Source organism: Eleutherodactylus coqui, chromosome 3 (genome assembly GCF_035609145.1).
Source record: "Eleutherodactylus coqui strain aEleCoq1 chromosome 3, aEleCoq1.hap1, whole genome shotgun sequence".
NCBI classification, from domain to species: Eukaryota; Metazoa; Chordata; class Amphibia; order Anura; family Eleutherodactylidae; genus Eleutherodactylus; species Eleutherodactylus coqui.
In genome coordinates, this window is record NC_089839.1 from 46,722,413 (window position 1) to 46,743,072 (window position 20,660).

The 20,660-nt window shown below is 41.9% G+C and overlaps 1 protein-coding gene across 2 annotated transcripts in view; it reads right to left on the bottom strand.

The window, feature by feature from the left end:
- CAMKMT (calmodulin-lysine N-methyltransferase) overlaps nt 1-20,660 on the bottom strand; it is a 434,161-nt gene that overhangs the window by 85,764 nt on the left and 327,737 nt on the right. For both annotated transcript variants that reach the window (XM_066594497.1, XM_066594496.1), the window contains exon 7: nt 13,973-14,039. In XM_066594497.1, coding sequence (XP_066450594.1) covers nt 13,973-14,039 — 67 coding nt within the window. The remainder of the gene's footprint in view (nt 1-13,972; nt 14,040-20,660) is intronic.

Here is a 20,660-nt window from a genome sequence, read left to right on the forward strand (position 1 = left end):
TGTCCACAGATCGAACAGCACAATAACCATGCTTTTATGGCTTATGTACTCTTCTACTATGTTGGAATCAATATATAACAGCATTCAAGCTCAGTTAACAAAAATTGCTCTTAATTCTCTTTTTTTTTTTTGCTTATATAGACCAAGTATATTCATTTTTAGATTGCAGCCTTAAATGTTAACATATAGACGAGCAGATTAGCGCTTTCAGTTAAAAACAATATCCACATTCAGGAAGTTGAGAAATGTTTATAATTGGAGATTAATAACACCCAGTAAACAAAAATTATGTCCTTTGAAAACATAATCTTGCTTCTCAGCATGGGGTTGCAATCTATTATTCACTATCTCCATATGTTGAAACACACTCAAACAATGGCAAGTGACCCTAAGACTTACATTAATGTAAATCAGCGCTGTGTAGGAAATTTGCTTTTGATTGATATTGCAAAAATTAGATCCTGAATATGGCAGAAGTATAATCCCCATATGAAACACTCAATTAGAAAAATCTGTGATTTAAAGAAAAAAAAAATGACAAACACAAACACAAAAAAAAAAACCCCAACCAGCAGATATCACATTAGCAGATGAGACCTTCTCTTTTCACATTGAAGTTTAATGAATGGGGTGAGTATGCGGTGTCTTTATTCCTTAAGTAGTTTTACTGAATCCAGTAATGATTGAAAGTAGTGTGCATTTATAACAGCCTAATGAATGAAAATATGTTCTCGTTTCCACGTGTACTAATATGATTTTCAGTGTGTCAGAATATAATTACAGTGCCCATTAAAACTAAACTCATCACATTCTCCTGCTTTTTCAATTACCCATCCTTCATGTATTGAACTGATCACTAAGAGATTTTTCAAGTGGAATAAGAAAATAATTATAATTTCAAGAAAAAAAAAGGAAAAAAAAAAGCCAACAACAAAAGGGATTTTCCCAAGTGTTTACTAATAAGATTGCGGATTTGCAACAAAAATTTTTATTTTACATGGATGCTTCATTATCATAAAGAGCATGGACCATTGGCTGACTTACCGACAGAGAATGAAAGTGAGTTCAAAGATAATAATTACTTTGCTGGTATCTGTGTCTCTTCAGTTATCCACGCATTATATTAGCTCAGGACCATATAGCATGGTAACAGATTCCCTTTAAGGAAAACCCATTTTCTGGTTTTACGGTAAGTGGAATTTTCCTCTGCTAGACCCAATATCCTTTCATTATAATTTGCTTCCAAAAACAATGTGTAATGCGTTGGTATAACAAGTCAATGCTGGATGCTTGGGGCACCCTCCAATATCATCTTATTGTTTGGGGACTAGAGATGAGCGAGCACCCAAATACAAGTCGAGCTTTTCGTAAAATTTGAGAGCTCTACCTCAAGTAACGAATCCCATTGACTACAATGGGAGTCCTGAGCATTTTTGTATGTGAGGACGCCGGGTCCCGAGTTTTTTTTCTTCTTGGTTCGTGTGTTCTCTCTCTCTCTCTCCCCTGCCTGCCAGACAAAAAATTTGCCATTGATGCGCGCTGCGTCGCGGCCGGGAGGAGCCAAAAAGTGGGTCGGGGTCGAAAACGGCTTGATGCTCGTTCGAGTAACGAGCGCCATCGAGTATGCTAATACTCGAACGAGCATCAAGCTCGGCAGAGTATGTTCGCTCAACTCTATTGGGGACCCTTCTAACGAAAAAGGGTTGGCAAAGCCACATAAGCTCTTCAAAAGGGGTTTCCGGGTTTTTGATATTGATTGACCAATATTACCATCAATATCAGATTGGTAGGGGTCTGGCTACTGGCACTCCCACAGATCAATTGACCGAAGGGGCCCTGCAGCTGTGAATACTTGGCATCGCTTTTTTATTTGGCACTCGGATGCCATGTATTTTCTACTTTGTGGCACAATTTATGGAGATATCATGATCTGCATTTTCTGTGCAGGTAAACTTACTGCACTATCCCTAGTCAGAGATTTACAATAGGCAAAAACAATGCAACATGACGAAATCCTAGAAGGATGAAACGACAAATCAATGCCTGAAACCTATATGTGCATCTACAGCTGGATCCTGGAGCCTGAGGGGACCCAAAGGACTCTGTGCCCAAATCAGAAGACCAGTGCTCTAAATGGTGCCTCTTAATCATGGCGTTCTGTTACACATTTGGCATTGGACCCAAGAACTCCAAGTTACTCCTCTTATCTACAGATAGGATACGGTCTAAAAAGTCTACCCCTCCTCCCCCGTCTTTGTGAACTATTCTACCTGCCCAAAAAACAACTTTGCAAAGTACCTACAATATTCAAGACATACAATTAATTATATATTGATCCTTTATTTATTAACGGAAGCTTTTGCGACACGATCACAACATAGCCATCCAAATATAAAGTTCCAGAATATTCATCAATCTCAAGTGCTGTGTTTAAATATAGAACACTGTAAATGCGCTATTTATGTAGCTAGGCCAGCCATGGGCAAGGAAAACATATCAGCTTAAACTTTAAAGAGCTGCTTTCTTAGTAATTAGTAACTAAGTTGCATTCTAAGCACTTCAAGAAATGAGAAAATGATGTATATTGTTAAATAAGCTTAAATAAAACAGGAAGTTCCTGAGCGTCAGAGCCAGGATACAAATCTAATTAGTTTCTTCAGGTTCAAGAACACTTTTTTTTTTAAAGATGGTAAACATTTTCGCTTGCTTTGTGTCTTTGTAGTTAAAACAAATTTTCAACTTTGGAACATTAAGCCTTAAAAAGGCCCCTGAAACTTCCAGAGATCAGCTACTACCAGAGGAACTTTAGATGGGCCACACACCAATCAGTCATCATTCTAATGCAACCTGCCTAATATTATGTCCTCAATAGAGATGAGTGAACGTACTCGTTTAGGGCGATTTCGCAATCAAGCAGCGCTTTTTTCGAGTAACTGACTACTCGGGCGAAAAGATTCGGGGGGGGGGGGCGGCGTGGTGGAGCAGGGGGTAGTAGTGGGGAACGGGGGGAGCTCTCTCTCTCCCCCCCCCCCACTCCCCTCTGCAACCCCCCACTCACCCCCGGCGCCCCCAGAATCTTTTCGCCCGAGTAGTCAGTTACTCGAAAAAAGCGCTGCTCGATTGCGAAATCACCCTAAACGAGTACGTTCGCTCATCTCTAGTCCTCAACTTACCGCCAAAATAACTCTGACCCATCGAGGCATCAACCCCATAAGACCATTGAAGGCATACTGTTATCTGACACCAAGTTGTTAACAGCCGATTCCTTTAACTACTTGCCACCCAAGCAAATTTTGCTCTATGTAACCAAGCCCAATTTTTCAAAATTGACATATTTCACTTCATGTTGTAATAACTTTGGAATGCTACTACTTATACAAGTGATTCTGAGATGGTTCATTTGTGACAGATTTTACATTAAACCCATGGTAAATTTTGGTTGGTAGGTTTGACATTTAGGTAGAACTAAATCCACAATTTAAAGAAAAAATGTGTAAAAATTTACATTTTGTAAAAATTTCACATTTTCTGCTTGTAATACAGATAGTTATACCCCAATAAATAGTTAATAAATAACATATATCATAAATCCACGTTATGTCCGCATTATTTTTTAACTTTCCTTTTTATTTTTCCAGATGTCCCAAGACTTATGAGTGTAGCAGGATTTTTTCAAATTTGGAAGAACATTCCCAAACTCTATTTTTTCAGGGACCAGTTAAGTTTAGAAGTAGACTTTATGGGCCTGTGTATTACAACCCCAACCTATAAATTACAAAACCGCACCCCTCAGAGTATTCAAAAACCACATTAAGAAAGTTTGTGTAACCCTTCAGATGTTTCAAAGGAATTAAAGCAAATTGGAAGTGAAATTTAAACATTTCAATTATATTTTTGCAGATTTTCAATATTAAACTATTTTTTTCTTTATCAGGGCCGGAGTTATCAGAGAAACAAATCTCAATATTTATTAACCTGAATCAACAGTTTTCAGAAATATCCCACATGTGGCCCTAGTGTGCAACTTGACTCAAACATATGCTTTAAGGCCCCTTTACATGCAAAGATAATCAAACGACTGAAAGATTTAGCGATCTATTTGCATAAAGTGTTAAAGGACATTAACACTTTATCATCTTCATTTGCATGTAAAAGTGCCTCCAGGAGTTGTTTTCAGAGCCCAGAGTGTGTTTAAACACACACCCAGCTGTGTAAACAGCTGCCGACACATTCCATTGTTCTCCTCGTGGCTGCCAGCAGATTGCATTGCTTTTCTCCTGGCTGCCAGCAGATTGCATTCAAATGGAATGTATTTGCTCAGTCTTTCAGCAGCTGAACGATGGATTGGTCCCCCGGCAGCTCTGTGATTTGCGCTGTCATTAGACTCTCAGATTACAGAGCTCCTGCTCTGCAGGGGAGGTTAAAACATCCCTGCAGAGATAGCTAAGGACTGCCTGTTTATAGTCAATGGGCAGTTCTGAGGTGGTTAAAGAGGTTGTGCGTTTAATATGAACTTTTAAAACAGAGCCAAATGGGTTAAAACGCCACAATAAAGGGTACTTACCTGTCTTCAGTGCTGTAGCCCTCCAATACACCTGATCTCTGTTGACAGCGGAAGTCAGCTGATCACCACCTGCCAATCAGAAGGTGCAGCATCACTGTTTGAAACTCCTGGCATCATGGACACAGGGCGTGCATGCTGATGCCAGGAGAATGGGTAGTGATGCTGTGATCTCCGGTTGGCAGGCGCAGGTCACCTAACTCGCACTATCAACAGGGACTGGGTGAATCGTGGGGCTGCAGTGCTGGATCACCAGTGCTACGGACAGGCAAGTACCCTTTATTTTGTTGCTGTAACCCATTTGTCTTTATATTTAAAAAAAATAATTTTAACCAGACAACTCCTTCAAGTTCTGCAAATTGCAAGGCGAGGCTTCAGTGGATTGGACTTTTTTTTTTCCTGCACAGCCAATAGATGCTGAAATAGTTCACTATTTGGAGAATTTGGAGACATCACCTTGAACTTTTTGTCATGCTTCTCAAACTGCTCCTGAACACTTTTTGCAGTATGGCTGGACATATTATCCTGCCCAAAGGCCCCTCTCATTAAGGAAAACCATGGCCATGAAGGACCGTACTTCATCTATACAATGTTTAAGAAGATGGTACATGCTACAGTAATACCACATGAATTCCAGAACCCTAAACATTTCTTAAAGAATCACACTCCATTGGTCTGCCTTCTTTTCATAGTGCAACCTGGTGCCATCTCTTGTGTCGGTAAGTGACAGACATGTCCATGGCCATCCACATGATGTGATTCATCAAACCATACCTTCTTCTTTCACTGCTCCATGCTCCAGTTCTGATGCTCATGTGCCCATTGTAACTACTTTCTGTGGCCAGCATGGTCACTCAGAATGCTCATAAAAAATAAAAACCAAAGAGCAATCTTTACACATACAGAATCAAGGTAAATAAAAGCCGCTAGGGCCTGAAACCCACAGATCCCTATATCCAATAATAAATTCTCTGTGACAGCATTCAAGATGCAAAATGGTGATGGTCTATATTCCTCCATTACAAGTCAAACATTTCGCCCATTTTGGTCTCTGTCAAGCATGAATACATGTGCAATATACACCATATAAAGAGGAAACAAATGACCCACTTCCCCCAATCAAGTAACATCTCCACCCATTTCCATTAAACAGCCCACAAATCAAGGAGAGGGGGGGGGGACAAGCAGAGATTATTGAAGAAGAAAAAACTAATGTGCATACCTCCCCCACGCCAGACTCTCCCCTCTCCAAACCATCCTGAATGCGGCAGCCAGGCTCATCTTCCTGTCCAGCCGCTACTTGGATGCCTCTGTCCTGTGCCAGTCACTGCACTGGCTGCCCGTTATATACAGAATTGAATTTAAACTCATTGCCTTCATCCAAAAACCTCTCCATAGCACCGTACTAGCCTACATCGCTTCACTCATCTCAATACACCACCCAGCCTGCGCCCTGTGCTCTTCTCCACCAACGAAATCAGATTAAACACCCCTTTAACTCTAACATCTTATTCCTGCCTCCAAGACTTCTCCAGAGCATCACCAGTCCTCTGGAACGTACTACCCTTAACTATCCGGGCAATCACTGACACACAAAACTTCAGGAGCGCTCTAAAAACGCACCTCTTCAGAGAGGCATATCATATCCCCTAAACCAAATCCCTCTGTACTCTGCCTGATAACATGCTCCCTGACCTACTGACTGCAATCCCTGCTAGCCGTAGTCAACCACCCCTGCAGTCATCCCGATTCAGCCACTATACGGCCCAATTTGACACTCTCCACCTCACCATACCATGCACATCTCCAGCCCCTTTATCTTCTTCATCACCCCATTATCTGTAGTACGTAAGCTCGTTGGAGCAGGACCCTCCCCCCTACTATTTCCATCAATTGATTACTACATGTAACTGTGGTTTTGTTTCTGTTCCCCCTTTCTTGTAAACACTGCGGAATATGTTAGCGCTATATAAATAAAGATTATTATTGATCCTCTGTTTCAAAGGCATTCGATGTAGACTAAAAGGCCCATCCCTATCTAGGGTGCCCAAAAAAGCACAATTCTGGTGTTGTGTATTTTTTTATGACAACATTCATTCTGTGGGATAAATCGTACATTATTTTAATAGATTACACTTTTATGGAAGCAGTATAACCAAATACGACTTTTTTATTGAAGCATAATGGATTCCACTAACATTGATAACTTAATACGTTGTAACTGCAGTTGTTCCGAAGTATAATAGGTGTATAATAGATTAAAAATGAATAAGTATAATATTACAAAAACTACAATCCCAGAATAGAATTCTGGTATGATAGATACCGGAGGAGAAGAAAAAAAAAGGAAAGAATCAAGGGTCCGAAAAACATGGTTGATAGAGGGAAGATGGTATAATGCAATTTAAATATTAGTTTGAAAATCATTAAAATAAGTTGGTATATAGGATAATTATATTATTTCACAGTACTATAGGGTTACTAGTAGAGATGAGTGAGCACGCTTGTTTAAGGCTGATGCTCGATCGAGCATCAGTCTTGTCGAGTATCTGATTACTCGACCAAGCACCATGCGAGGGGGTGGCGTGGGGGGGGGAGAGTCAAAGATCTCTCTCTCCATCTCCTCCCCTGCTCCCCCTCACTCCTCCACACTCCCCCCCGCCACCTTCCCCCCGCATTGTGTTCGGTCGAGTAATCAGTTGCTCAAGAAGACCGATGCTCGATCGAGCAGCAGCCTTAAACGAGCGTGCTCGCTCATCTCTAGTTACTAGTTGATCTATTAAGTACTGGAGAGCATTTTGAGCAAAAATAGTATTTAGAGAATTACAACATATATCCCATATGTGGAATGTTTCAGGACATTTTCTATTTTTAAGACAAATTTTTCATAAGAAATTACATGAACCATGTTATGCCACATGCTACAGTTGGGGGACACCTGTCCATCCATCTAATTGCTGTTGTCTTACAAGCCAAAATAAGTGTTTCTCCAAGTAAGATTCGTATAGTGATGCCATTGTTCAACATCTAGAAGACCTAGTAAACAAACATCTGGAGTATTCGGAACAGGGAGTCCCACTAATTGGCTGATAGGTCTGTCACCTCAGTTCAAAAAGACAATCTCATTGCAATTCCACATTAAGTGAAAAAAAAATCAGTATCGGTTGTTAAACATCTATGGCATTGAGAGGTGGGTCGTGTTTAGATTTTTTAGTTATATATATAGGAAAAGAAGGGTTTAAACTTTTAATATACTTTATTTTTTACTATGAAAAAAAAACTTTAACTTGTTTCTATTGGTTTTTTTTTTAGTCCCCAAAGTGAACTTGAACTTGCGATAGTTTATTGCTTATACTGAAATACTTAAGCATTGTAATCTATGCTTTGTCAGAAAAAAATCCATCACCTAGAAGGAGTTGTTATTTTGCTGCAAAACTTGGTGTGCAGATACTCAAATTATTACAATTGTGGCGTGATTAGATGAACGGTCTTCCCACCTGGGGCCCTAAAAGTGTTTCCACCCTTGGCCTATAAAAGAGACTACTTGTGTGTAGTGACCTCTTTTTCCGCTTGTGTAGAGCTTGTTGAGCACAAGACGCCTCTATGACACAATCAAAGAGATTTCGCCCAGTTAAAGTTTGAGAGGGCCACATTATTGGAATGCGAGAAGCTGGATAGTCATATCAATGAAGTGCCCGCTACCTAGGCCATTCTGACCAGACTGTTAAAAGGTGTTAGGACCAGTGAATACATGAGGGTACGCAAACAAGGCGACTGGGCTCAGGATGTTTCATTCAATTCCGAAAACTCCTAGGTGTTTGATTTTTTTTTTGATGATGAATGACATGGAATTTTCATAGGCATTCTATTAAGGCAGGCCACAGGAACATCTTAATAGGCAGAAATACATGGCAGCCCTGGGGGACTTGAGAAGGTTTTGGGCTGCCATGACAATGGAACAGTACTTTGCAATTTCATTAAGGGGAGAGAGGATATTTACCTTTATGTCCTAGGGCACAAAAGGGGTAAAAGGAATTATGTCATGAAGGCAACCTCTTTACATATGAACATGATAGAGGAGCAGAGTATCCCATGTTCATTAACCTTCTCTATAACACAAAGTAGAGAGACACTCAGAAAGAGCAGCTTCGGTTCTTGAGGACCAATCAATCCATATGGTCAGCCTTGTATTTGAATAATCAGCATGTAATGCTACATTTCAACGGCAGCAACCACTTAAATGAAAATGTACAACGAGGTGCAACTTGGATAAGCAAGATCTTCATCTTTCATCTGATCGCCACCACTCACAGCCAAGAAAACCAATGGATAAGAAAGAGTAGTGACATTTTTTTGAGGAAAATTTTTTGAAATTTGGATAGCCTCTTTACCATATTTTGGACGAGGAGGAAAAAGAGGGGTGGAGCAAAACCCGTACAATTGTGTTTGTTGTGAAAAACGATACTGTAAAAGTGGTGAAGAGAGTGAAGTGGTAACTTCAATAGTGGAGGTGCTGTCTGACCAGATGACGCCCCACCTGGGCGGGCGTGATAGAGTAAGAGAATAGAACAAAAACTGGCAGTGGAGAAGGCACAACACTCCGGGTTAAAGCAAGTAGGACTTCTCCTACTCCTGCCCTGGCTGACCCGCACTCCACAGGCAAACAGATCTAATCCTTAACCCTTTTGGGACCCACCAATTGCTTGTATGTTTTAAACACCAGCTGAACTGACGTAGGGGTTATCCTCGAAACGCAAGGGGTTATCCTCGAAACGCGTTTTCATAAGCTGATCACGCACTTTATTAAATAAAAGGAGAAGTTTCCCAAACCTCTGGTCACTTCCTATTTGCTTTAACCTGGAGTGTTGCGCCTTCTCCACTGCCAGTTTTTTAGTTCTATTCTCCTTTCCATATTGTCTCTAACGGACATGCTGCAGGAACTTTCCACTGAAAACCTGCAGGGCTGACGAATTTCATTTCTGTTTCTTTAAATCTTAATGACTAGGTATGGAGTTAAGCGCGTAACGGCTTTCAGTAATGCCTATGGTGCTACCTATTTTCTGCTCAGTGCCAGTCCCATCATAAACTGTGGTGACCTGCCATTTAGAGTACCGGTTGCCACTGCATAGCGGCTCTAGTCCTACGCTGGTATAATTGCTCAGGCTATAGGATAAATATGATTTACGCCTCATGAGTATAGCCATTTTATTCCAGCCACATCTCCCATCATTGTGCTAGGTGTTTACCCCTGTAAAACATGGGGATGATACTTGATGTAAATATCTTCTATTCTATTTAGTATCTTTATTCGCTTTCTTGAAGGGGCTTATTCACATCCGTTCTGCGCAGTGCTGTCAATAAACTGTGTGGAATCCTGCTGATGTGTGACAATTGATGGACTGGCTATTACCTATCTGAATTTGAGTTCACTCACTGTAAACACATCTTATTTATATGCAAATAGATCCTTGCAGGGAAATTTGTACACTTTTTCAGTTGTCAACAGGATTTTCTATGCAAACATACAATAAAAGCGTGCCTGTATAATCACTATAAATTATAAAGACTATTAACCAAAGGGATGAAAATCAGCACAAAGTGCACAAAACTAATTTATAGGTCTTTTTTTACCTGCTTGTCTCTCAACTAATACAACTTTCTTGCTTCTTTATAAAGACTAGGATTAGGGAAATTGTAACGCTTACTATTTTTTTAAGCAAGGGTTAGGTAGTAACCTTTTGTTGAGGGTGTGATTATCTATATGGCACTGTAATAGGAAAGAGGTTGTATAAGTTTAGAAAAGGGGGTCTGCTTTTTTAGGACAAATAGTAGCACTCAAGTCCAAAGGCTGCGTCTGCTATTGCAAAATCAATGTTTAATCTGTTTATCAATTTCAAGAATGTTATATAGCAGAACAGACTGGGAAACCACGAATAGCCAAGAGATGTAAAAGTGCAGGGCTCCTGGTTATCACATATTGAGAATGACATACCCTTCCCATGAAAATACTAAAACATTGTGTAAAAAGTGAAGCCTATCACTCTGCAAAAACAGGAATTTCAAAGATGCAAGTCCACCAACCCACAGAACAAACCAGGTAAAAGAAAGACTAGAAGAAAGAGGGAAGAGAGAAGGAAGAAGAAGGAAGAGGAAAGAAAGAAGAAGTAAGAGGAAAGAAAGAAGAAGGAAGAGGAGAAAGAAAGAGATAAAAAAGGAAAAGAGGTGATGGAAGAGATGGAAATAGGGAAGGTCCCCCCTAAGTGCTCATACGGACAAGGAAAATCATCTCAACCAATAAGATCCCGGAACTTCAGGGAGTCCTAAACGCTGCCAGAGGAGCATAAATTTCAACAGATCAGTAGAATCTTCCACCACTAGCTCCCATAGGTTGCCACACATCTCTAAAGGTTGAATGTGGTATTGCAGCTCTGCTCTACTCACTTGAAAAGGGGTGAGCTGTAATACCAAACACAACCCATGGACAAGTGTGGCACTACTTCTGGATGAGAGCAGTAATGTTTTTCTCAGTCATAAAAACCTGAACTGTTATAAAGCAATGTAGATAAATGCCATTTTGGATCAATGACAACCCTTAAAGGGGTTTCCCGAGACTTAAAAGGGAATCTCACCCAAAACATTGATCACCTATCCACACTATAGGTGACCAATGTCTTATCTATGTTGGTCCAACCACTGGAACCACCAGGTGTCATAAAAATGGTATATCCAGAGTTGCCTAGTGAATGGACTGGTGGTGTGCATGCATGGCCCCCAATCCATTCCCTTCTATGGCACTGAGGGAGATAGTTGAGTGCATTGCTCAGCTACCTCCGAAGATAACGAATGGAATGGTGGTCACACATGCTCATTACCTCTCCATTCAGTATGGAAACTTGAGGTTCGATGTTCTCGTGATTCGTGAGGTTCCCAGTGGTCGGACACCCAAGAGTCATATTTATCACTTGTCCTCTGGGCAAGTGAAGTGTTTTTAGTGGGATAACCCCTTTAAATATCGATGGCCTATCCTTATGATACGTCATTAATATCAAACGATGAGAGTCTGACTCCTAGCAATCCCAACAATTTGCTGTTTAAAGGGGCCACAGATGAGTGTTATGTTATGTTCATTAATCACATGGCCTTTCTGCAGCTCAGTCCCTTTTGAGAGAGTGGGACTGAGCTGTAATACCAGGAACCGCCACTACACAGTATATGGCACTGCGCCTGATATACAATAAAGACATCACAACACATGCCTGCACCATGTGTCCCCTTAAAATAGCTGATCAGTGGGGAAGCAGAAGTTGGACCCCCACCCATGTAATACTGTTGACCTACCTTAAAGAGACTCTGTTAGCATATTTCTGGGTCCCTCTCTGAGGACAGTATAAGGTAATGAAAGCCACACTGATTACAGTGATGTCTTCTGTATGTATCTATGCAACAGTTTGAGAAAAACTTCCATTTTATCATTAGCCGCACAATTATAGAGGACTACTTGAAGTTGTCCTTGATACTCATGAGTTGCAGTCGAGTCCCTTCCACCCTGTCCTTCAGCCACTGATTGACTGCTGTCTGACAATTACTATGCATAGACAGACAACTGTCAATCATTGACTGGAGGACAGGGTGGGTGTGGCCAGCCTGCAGCTCATGAATATGGAGGGCTAGTTCTCTGTGTGGCTGCTATTAATAAAATATGTTTCTCCCAAACTACTACACAGATAGAAACAGCAAACATATCACTGTAATCAGTGTGACTGTCCCTATCGTGGGTCTGAAGGGGTAACATCACTCCTTAGGGAGAGAGCACCAAGAAGGTGAGTGAGGAGACTTCTAAGGCCATCCATGCTCCTCTGGGTAATATGCAAATAACGAAGATGGAACAATACCTCTGCATCGCCACCTATTTGATGGCAGCATTACTTCAAATCAATGCTTGACCCTTTATATAAATCTGTAGAGCAATTATCGGGAAATGAAGACCAAGTCAGAATCCATACACAGGGTGCTGGCTTGGCTAATGAGAAGCCTATGATGTGAGTCGGGAGGGGTAACATCACCAAGGTGAGTGAGGAGACTTCTAAGGCTATCCATGCTCCTCTGGGTAATATGCAAATAAGGAAGATGGAACAATACCTCTGCAGCACCACCTATTGGATGGCAGTATTCCTTCAAATTAATGCTTGACCCTTTGCATATTACCCAGATGAGCATGGATGGCCCTATAAGTCTCCTCACTCAACTTCTTGGTGCTCTCCCTAAGAAGTGATGTTACCCCTCCGAACATTAATTTGAAGGAATGCTGCCATCCAATAGGTGGCACTGCAGAGGTAATGTTTCATCCTCCTTCTTTGCATTTCCCTATCATTTACTGCTCTCAGCAAGAGTTGCAAAAATATTGTGACAGATTCCCCTTTAGGATAGGTCATCAATGTTTAAGCCTCAGAACAGCCCCTTAACCCTTTCCAATCCACTGTCTGACGTCTGAAGACATTATGATTTAAGGCTGTACAGCTCCGATGTTGGAAGACGTCCGTCGGGGTTCTCTTACTGTATATTGCCAGCTGTTGGAGCCTAACCAACATGTCACCTCATGCAGTACTGTCGCTGTTGTATAACAGCAGAAAAAGAGTAAGCCCCCTAGGAAAACTTGGATACAAATTGGATTGGAAAGGGTTAAAGAGGCTGTACCAAGTTATTCCCTAACCACAGAATAGGGGGTAACCTACTGATTGTTGGGGGTTTTCTAGTGCTCCCAGTCCTCCTCACTGCACCCCCCCCCCCCCCCACAGTGAGGAAGAGACTGAATGGATTCTGGTCACTCAAGTGCTCCGATGTCCATTCACTTTAAATGAGACTGCAGAGAAACCCGAGTGCTCAGGTATTTCGGTCAGCCCCATTGAAATGACTGGAGTGCTGACCACAGATGCTCAGCATGGGCTCCATTCATTCTGATGCTCCTGCACGGGAAGAAGCGAACCTGACGGTGACACGACAGGACGTACACGGGATCCATATTCTTGTGATTGGAAATGGTCTCAGCAGTTAGACCCCCACCAATAAGCAAGTTATCCCCCATCCTGTGGATAAATTAGTAATATTAATTAATAATATTGGTTGCCAAGATAATGCAGGTGAATCCATTATCAAATAGCTTCAAGAACTAGAAGCAAGTTTTATTTTACGCCCAATGGTTGCCGTATGGGTTATCAATGGGCTATTTCTGATTGTGCCATTTACGATATTCCCGGTGAACTTGATAAAATTGCCAGCCCCTGCCTGACATTGTAATAATTAATAGTATATATCCAAATATAGCCGTTCCTATTGTTTCCTCAGAATAGTTCAGCGTGATTTCATGAAGACTGTATATAAAAATACTCCCTGTAAAGAGCGCACACAACTCACCTCGAGGAGATCAAGCGGCTTTTGAATCCCTCCGTATTTTCGCGTCTCTTGATGATGTGTGACACATCTGTACAGACTTTGTCAAGGAGAACATTTTGTGATTTTCATCACTTCTCAGCTAACAATTCACTCAAGATTTCTACCTTGTGCCCAGTTGGTCCTAAAATCGAAGGATTATATAATTGCAGCAGACTATTCATTCAACATTAGTAATGTGCGAATAAAAATAGTTGCATAGTATAAATAGGGAGCGAACAGGTTTTTTTATTACCAAATATCATTTCCAAAAATGAAATCAATGTGACTGCATGGCGTTAGTCTTTTCAGCAGAATGCCACCTGCCATTTTTAGCTTATATAGCGAGACTGATGCAATAGAGTTTTTTTTGTTAAATGTAGGCCAGGAAGTAGGAAGCCATTGAGCAAAGCTGACAAAATGCTTTCTTTGTACTCAAACAATCCGTAATGCAAAGACGGGTTCTTTTACCCAACAGAATGTAAAGTTCCCCTACTGTAGATGACAAATACAGTCAATGTATAGTATTATGTATATCTCACTGCCCTTCATGCTGATGTTTTTCATTAGTTTGTCTATTGCCACAGGTAAGAGAAAGTTTTCAAGAATATCACATAGGGGGTCACTTGTCAACTAGAGATGAGCGAGCACCCAAATGCTCGGGTCCGCGTTATTCGTGTCGAGCTTTTCGTAAAATTTGAGAGCTCTACTCGAGTAACGAACCCCATTGACTACAATGGGAGACTCGAGCATTTTCGTATGTGGGATGCTGGGTCCCGAGTAGAGATGAGCGAGCGTACTCGCTAAGGCAAACTACTCGAGCGAATAGTGCCTTATGCGAGTACCTGTCCTCTCGTCTCAAAAGATTCGGGTGCCGGCAGGGGGCGGGGAGCGGCAGGGGAGAGATCTCTCTCTCACTCTCTCCCCCCCGCTCCCACCTGCTGACTCCCGCAACTCACCAGTCTCCCCCGCCGGCACCCGAATCTTTTGAGACGAGCGGGCAAGTACTCGCATAAGGCACTATTCGCTCGAGTAGTTTGCCTTAGCGAGTACACTCACTCATCTCTAGTCACAAGCTTTTTTAAAATCTTTTTTCTTAGTTCGTGTTTCTTTCTCTCTCCCTCTCTCTCTCTCCCCCTCCCTCTTCCTGCCAGACAAAACATTTTCAAATGCGGCGGGGAGGGGCCAAAACAGGCACATCACAGAGGGGAGGAGCCAAAAGCTGGGGCGGGGTCGAACACGATTTGATGCTTGTTCGAGTAACGAGCACCATCGAGTACACTAATACTCGAATGAGCATCAAGCTCGGCAGAGTACGTTTGCTCAACTCTATTGTCAACCTTAAAAGGAATGTGCCATCAGAAGATGATCTATTGTATAATTCAATTTTTTTATGTTAAACATATTCTCAGATCCTTTTTGGTTTTTTTGGATTTCAATGTCATGATGCTTATTTAAATAAAATCCTAAAATCTTGCAGTTTTCACACTGGCCACTGAGCCTAATAAGAGTTTGATACTTCCTGTCCCGGAGAGAAAACTTTCCAGCAGTCATCTCATTATCACAGGCAGTATTATAATGAAAGATAACACCTATATAGCACAGGATCAACCATTCACCAGAGGCAATGATCACAGCTCATCTCCTCCACCTCTCTGCACAATGACCTCAGCACTGGAATTCAGAACATGCCTAGAATACTCTCCCATTGAAGTCAATGACCAGTTCTTGTCCATTGTGTATATAGCCCATGAGGCTGCTAAAAAGCATATCTGTAAATGCTGTTAACTGCAGCTCAGAAAAAAATGCCCCCCCCCCCAATTCTGTCATGTACAGAAAATGAATTTAACTTTAAAGTGGTTATGTCATCTAGACAAATCTTATCTTACGTCCTGTTGGGACATGTGGAAGTAGGGATAGTCTCCCACTTGAACATTCCCTACATAAGCCAGAGCGAAGTGACGCTAACCAATAGTGGGTCTTAATTTAGTAGAGCTTTTTGATTGGTCGCTTACACATATTGATTAAACGGACGCTCATCACCCTATAAATAAATACATTTGGTTTGACGAAAATTTGTATGCAATTTGTGTGACACGGTCTCTCCAATACAAGGTAAATAGGTGGTCTGGCTATTTAGACTGCATAGGCATGCTATACCATCATAACAGTCAAATCGGTAGCTGTTACATCTGTATTATTGTAGTTCCCTTGTAGTTGATGATGAGGCACAAATGAGCAACATCAACCACCTCTGACAGAATCAACAACTGTCTATCTTAAAGGGATGGTCCAGTTCCAGCCTTAAGCAACAGGCCTAGTGTTTAACTATTTAAGGGTCCGTTTAGACTAGCCAATTTCTCATTTCAACAAGCAAACAATGTTAGTGTTCACTTGGGCAGCCTGTTTATACAGGCAGATATACAAGTATCGTTGGCTCGCTCAAACGAGAAATCATTCCGTGTTCACATTCACTGTATAAGTGAATGAGAATGACTGAACGAGCACCATTTAGACCGAACGATAAGTGAATGAACAGATGCCTGCATAAAATGTCAGACGAACAAGAGGTAAACGATTTTTCATTCGATCTATTTAGACTGAATTATTATCATTCAATTTCGCTCTTTTGAATGATTTTTTGAACGACAATCGTACCATGTAAAAGGGCCTTTAGGGCCTTTGGTGTGCACACTTATTGTTAGTTTGAGGCTGGCCTCACTTACAGCATGTTGCGTGGCAGTACATAGTTTGAGTGGCTTGGGGTATTCCTGGGTCACGAGCACTCCCCTATCACAGTTTCCTCGGATCTCTGTAGCAGTCCAGATGCCCCTTGAGCAGCCTCCTTGGCAGACTCTGGCACTTTGAAGGTTGTTGCATCTTCCAGCAGCTCCTAAGCAGCCTCTTGTACCTTAGTGTTAAGCAGTGGGGCCTACTGAAGCAATCCTCTGGACTGTCTCTTGAAGCTCTGATGCTCCCTGCAGACTGTTACACCTTTTACGCTGTGTTCCTGGCAGCACGTTTGCTTGGTATACAAGTCCCTGTGCTCCAGTTCTATGCCACAGCGTTAATTCTTTCCATAGGGCACATGAGGCGTTGAGGAAGTTTGGGACTTCGGGGGTAAGGGGCTTCACACAAATAGTGCTGACCAACTTTGGTACTCTCTGGTGCTTGTTGTGCCAGGTTAATTGCCATGCATATAATTTGCCATGTGTCTAATTCTGGCATACAGCCGATCTTTCGTCACTCTGCTCCTGTCTGACAGAAGAGGGTGAAGCTTAGTGTGGCCAATGTGGCCACTAAAGCAACTAGGAAGAGGGACTATGCTTTCCCCTCTTACAACCCCAGAAGTCCCAGCGCCGAGCATCTAATGAGGTGCAAATGCACATCAGATCGTGTGGAGGATCATCAGGAAGCCGTACAAAATGTCCCTGCAGCTGGCACTAACGCACAAGGACAAAGTTAAAAGTTATGGCATCACCTTTGCAATGCAAGAGCGTGTGACAGATAACAACCTCATGGAGTCCCTCACTTTTAGCGATGAGGCCATGTTCCAGTTCATCGGGAAGGTGAATAGGCTCAATTACATTATTTGAGGAACCAAGAATCCCCACACTATGACTATAACATGGCTTATCCTATATATAGGTGATAAACGTTTTTATGGTACAACCCCAGTGGTGAGATTGAGCAGGCAAGTGGCTAGTTTCAATGAGTAATAGCCAATAAAAAATCTTAGTTTTACTACTTACCATGTGCCATTTATAATATTGGTGTCTCCTTATGTGGTGGAAAGCTCTTTGGACCTCCTCATGTACCAGGGGCTGGTTATCACCACTCCACCTTCTATAGCTAGGCCCCTAGTAATTTCATGATCGTTCTTCATATTATTTGTAGCAAATGATAATGTGGGCTCAACAAAACAGTAACTTCAATATTTTAGACATTGGGGAACCCTTAGGGTTGGTGTTCTCATCGGAGCACTCTACTCGTAGAGTAACTGACCAAACTTGTTGGGGCACTCTACACCTATACAACGTGACATTAAAGGGGTTGTCCCGCGCCGAAACGGGTTTTTTTTTTTTCAATAGCCCCCCTGTTCGGCGCGAGACAAACCCGATGAAGGGGGTTAAAAAAAAAAACGGATAGTGCTTACCTGAATCCCCGCGCTCCGGTGACTTCTTACTTACCTTGCGAAGATGGCCGCCGGGATCTTCACCCTCGGTGGACCGCAGGTCTTCTGTGCGGTCCATTGCCGATTCCAGCCTCCTGATTGGCTGGAATCGGCACACGTGACGGGGTGGAGCTACGAGGAGCCGCTCTCCGGCACGAGCAGCCCCATTCAGAAGAAAGAAGACCGGACTGCGCAAGCGCGTCTAATCGGGCGATTAGACGCTGAAAATTAGACGGCACCATGGAGACGGGGACGCTAGCAACGGAGCAGGTAAGTGAATAACTTCTGTATGGCTCATAATTAATGCACAATGTACATTACAAAGTGCATTAATATGGCCATACAGAAGTGCTGAACCCCAACTTTGTTTCGCGGGGACAACCCCTTTAATCTAAGTGCAGCTAGAGATAGGACTCTCTGTATACTTATTTTATTAATACCTTGTATAAGCAATACCCATGATTCAGGATCTAGATGTAGACCATCCAACCAAGTGCCAAAAGGACGCACTTTTGACTAAAGATCTGCACAATAGAAATCTAAGGGTACATTACAGCAGCTGCATGATGTAGGCCAAAATCATGTAGTGAACAGATGCTTACTCCACTGGGCAATCAGCAATCATTGAAAGGAGTTTTTTTTTATCAGGATGTCTGTATAACATGGGCATATACCGTATATAGTGCGTCCTTCCTCAGGAGTTACCTGGTATTGTATTTTGTAGATACGATCATTTAGAAAGCATAATTGCAGTGGAATAACAATTTCATCTTCTTCGGCAATTCACGTTAAATGAATCACAAGACCAAATGCAAATAGACATCTTCCATTTCCTCTCTTAATCTCCAACCGCTTCACTGTGGAAATCAGTCTTCATGCTAGTCGTACGATTCAGTGCAGCTGCAAATTACTCTTCCCACTGTACAGTTCAATTTCCCTGCCGTCTGTGTACACAGCAAAGTGGTGTCACATAAAAATGACTTGGTTATGCTACGCTTAATGGCATACATTAACAATATAAAGAGTGGCTGGCTATATATTTAAATGCCAATGCAACTTCATAGTCATGGATATACAGTATGTATACACACACGCTAGTAGGTTAGATAGTATGTTAGGCTGAAAGGAGACAATGTCCATCTAGTTCAGCCTGTTTCTGCCCCTCCTTGTTGATCCTGAGGAAGGCAAAAAAAACCCTGATGAGGCAGAAGCCAATTTAGCCCATTTGGGGGGAAAAATTCCTTCCCGACCCCATAATGGCTGTCAGAGTACTCCCTGGATCAACGTTTTATACCCGACTCCAAGACCCGGATCAACAACCCCGCTGGTTATTTAGTGTCTATATCCTATAATATCATAGCGCTCTAGATTAGTCAAGCTTTTCTAAGCAATTAATATTGCTATTCACATTTTGGTTCTTCCTTGTTGGACTTTGATTACATTGGCTGCAGAGGTGACATGTCTGTATACTCTTGTGACTGCTGAAGCCAATTTCCTGCCCACCCCAAAACAGACAATGCTAGGACTATTATCTCCTGGCCCATGTGACTTGTAAATGGGACATCACTGGGGCCGGAAGAGAAGGTGACTAGGACCATTTTAATACCTTACTGGGCCTAGTCCAAAAGTATTAAATTAGACGCCCAACCACAATAGCCCTGGCCACATAATGCCACCGGCCTCTCTCCTCCATCCCTGAAATTTTTGGAAACAAAAAATATAATAAATAGATATATCCATTTAATCCTGAAGGCTGCACTCCTACAGCCATCGTCCCTGCAGTCTTAGCTCACTTCTGGGTCCAGCACTCATGTGTCCGTCTGAGTCTGTGGCCACTGCGGTCAATCACTTGTCTTAAGAATAGAGAGATCGGTGATTGCCTGCGGCGGTCATACACTGAGAAAGGCACATGACCTCTGAACGCGGAAGTGAGTGGAGTCCGTAGGACTGGAGCAGACGGATACTGAAGACGTGAGTATGGTTGGTTTTATTATTTTTGGAATGTCTAATCGTATTCAACTGTATCTGTGTTCTAAAGCCATGGATACAGTTAGAAGTATTGCTTCTGTCAGGGGGCCTGATGCAACATTTGCCTTATGGTTAAAGCGGCCCTGCTGGGTATGTCAAAGTTTGTTACAGGAAGCGGTGAACAGCCACGGTTTCCTACAGGAACATTATTTATAAAATTATTTGTTCTAAGAAGTACTTTCCACAAATAAAACTCATTTAGAATACCTATCGATCTACTCTATGTTTGTGAAATGAAAATGTATCTCCCTGTAAGACATATTTATACAAGGACTAGCTGATATACCCGGCTTCGCCCGAGTTAATTTGGTACTAGTGTTTATCTGGTGTTCACACGGAAAATCTTATGAAGTCGTGGTTACTTTAGATAAATGCGTTTTGCTTTGCTGAGAAGATAACTGTCTCATATATTGCGGGGTACAGATATGTTATTAGTTACATAACATAGGAATGGTCATGCCAAATTTCAAG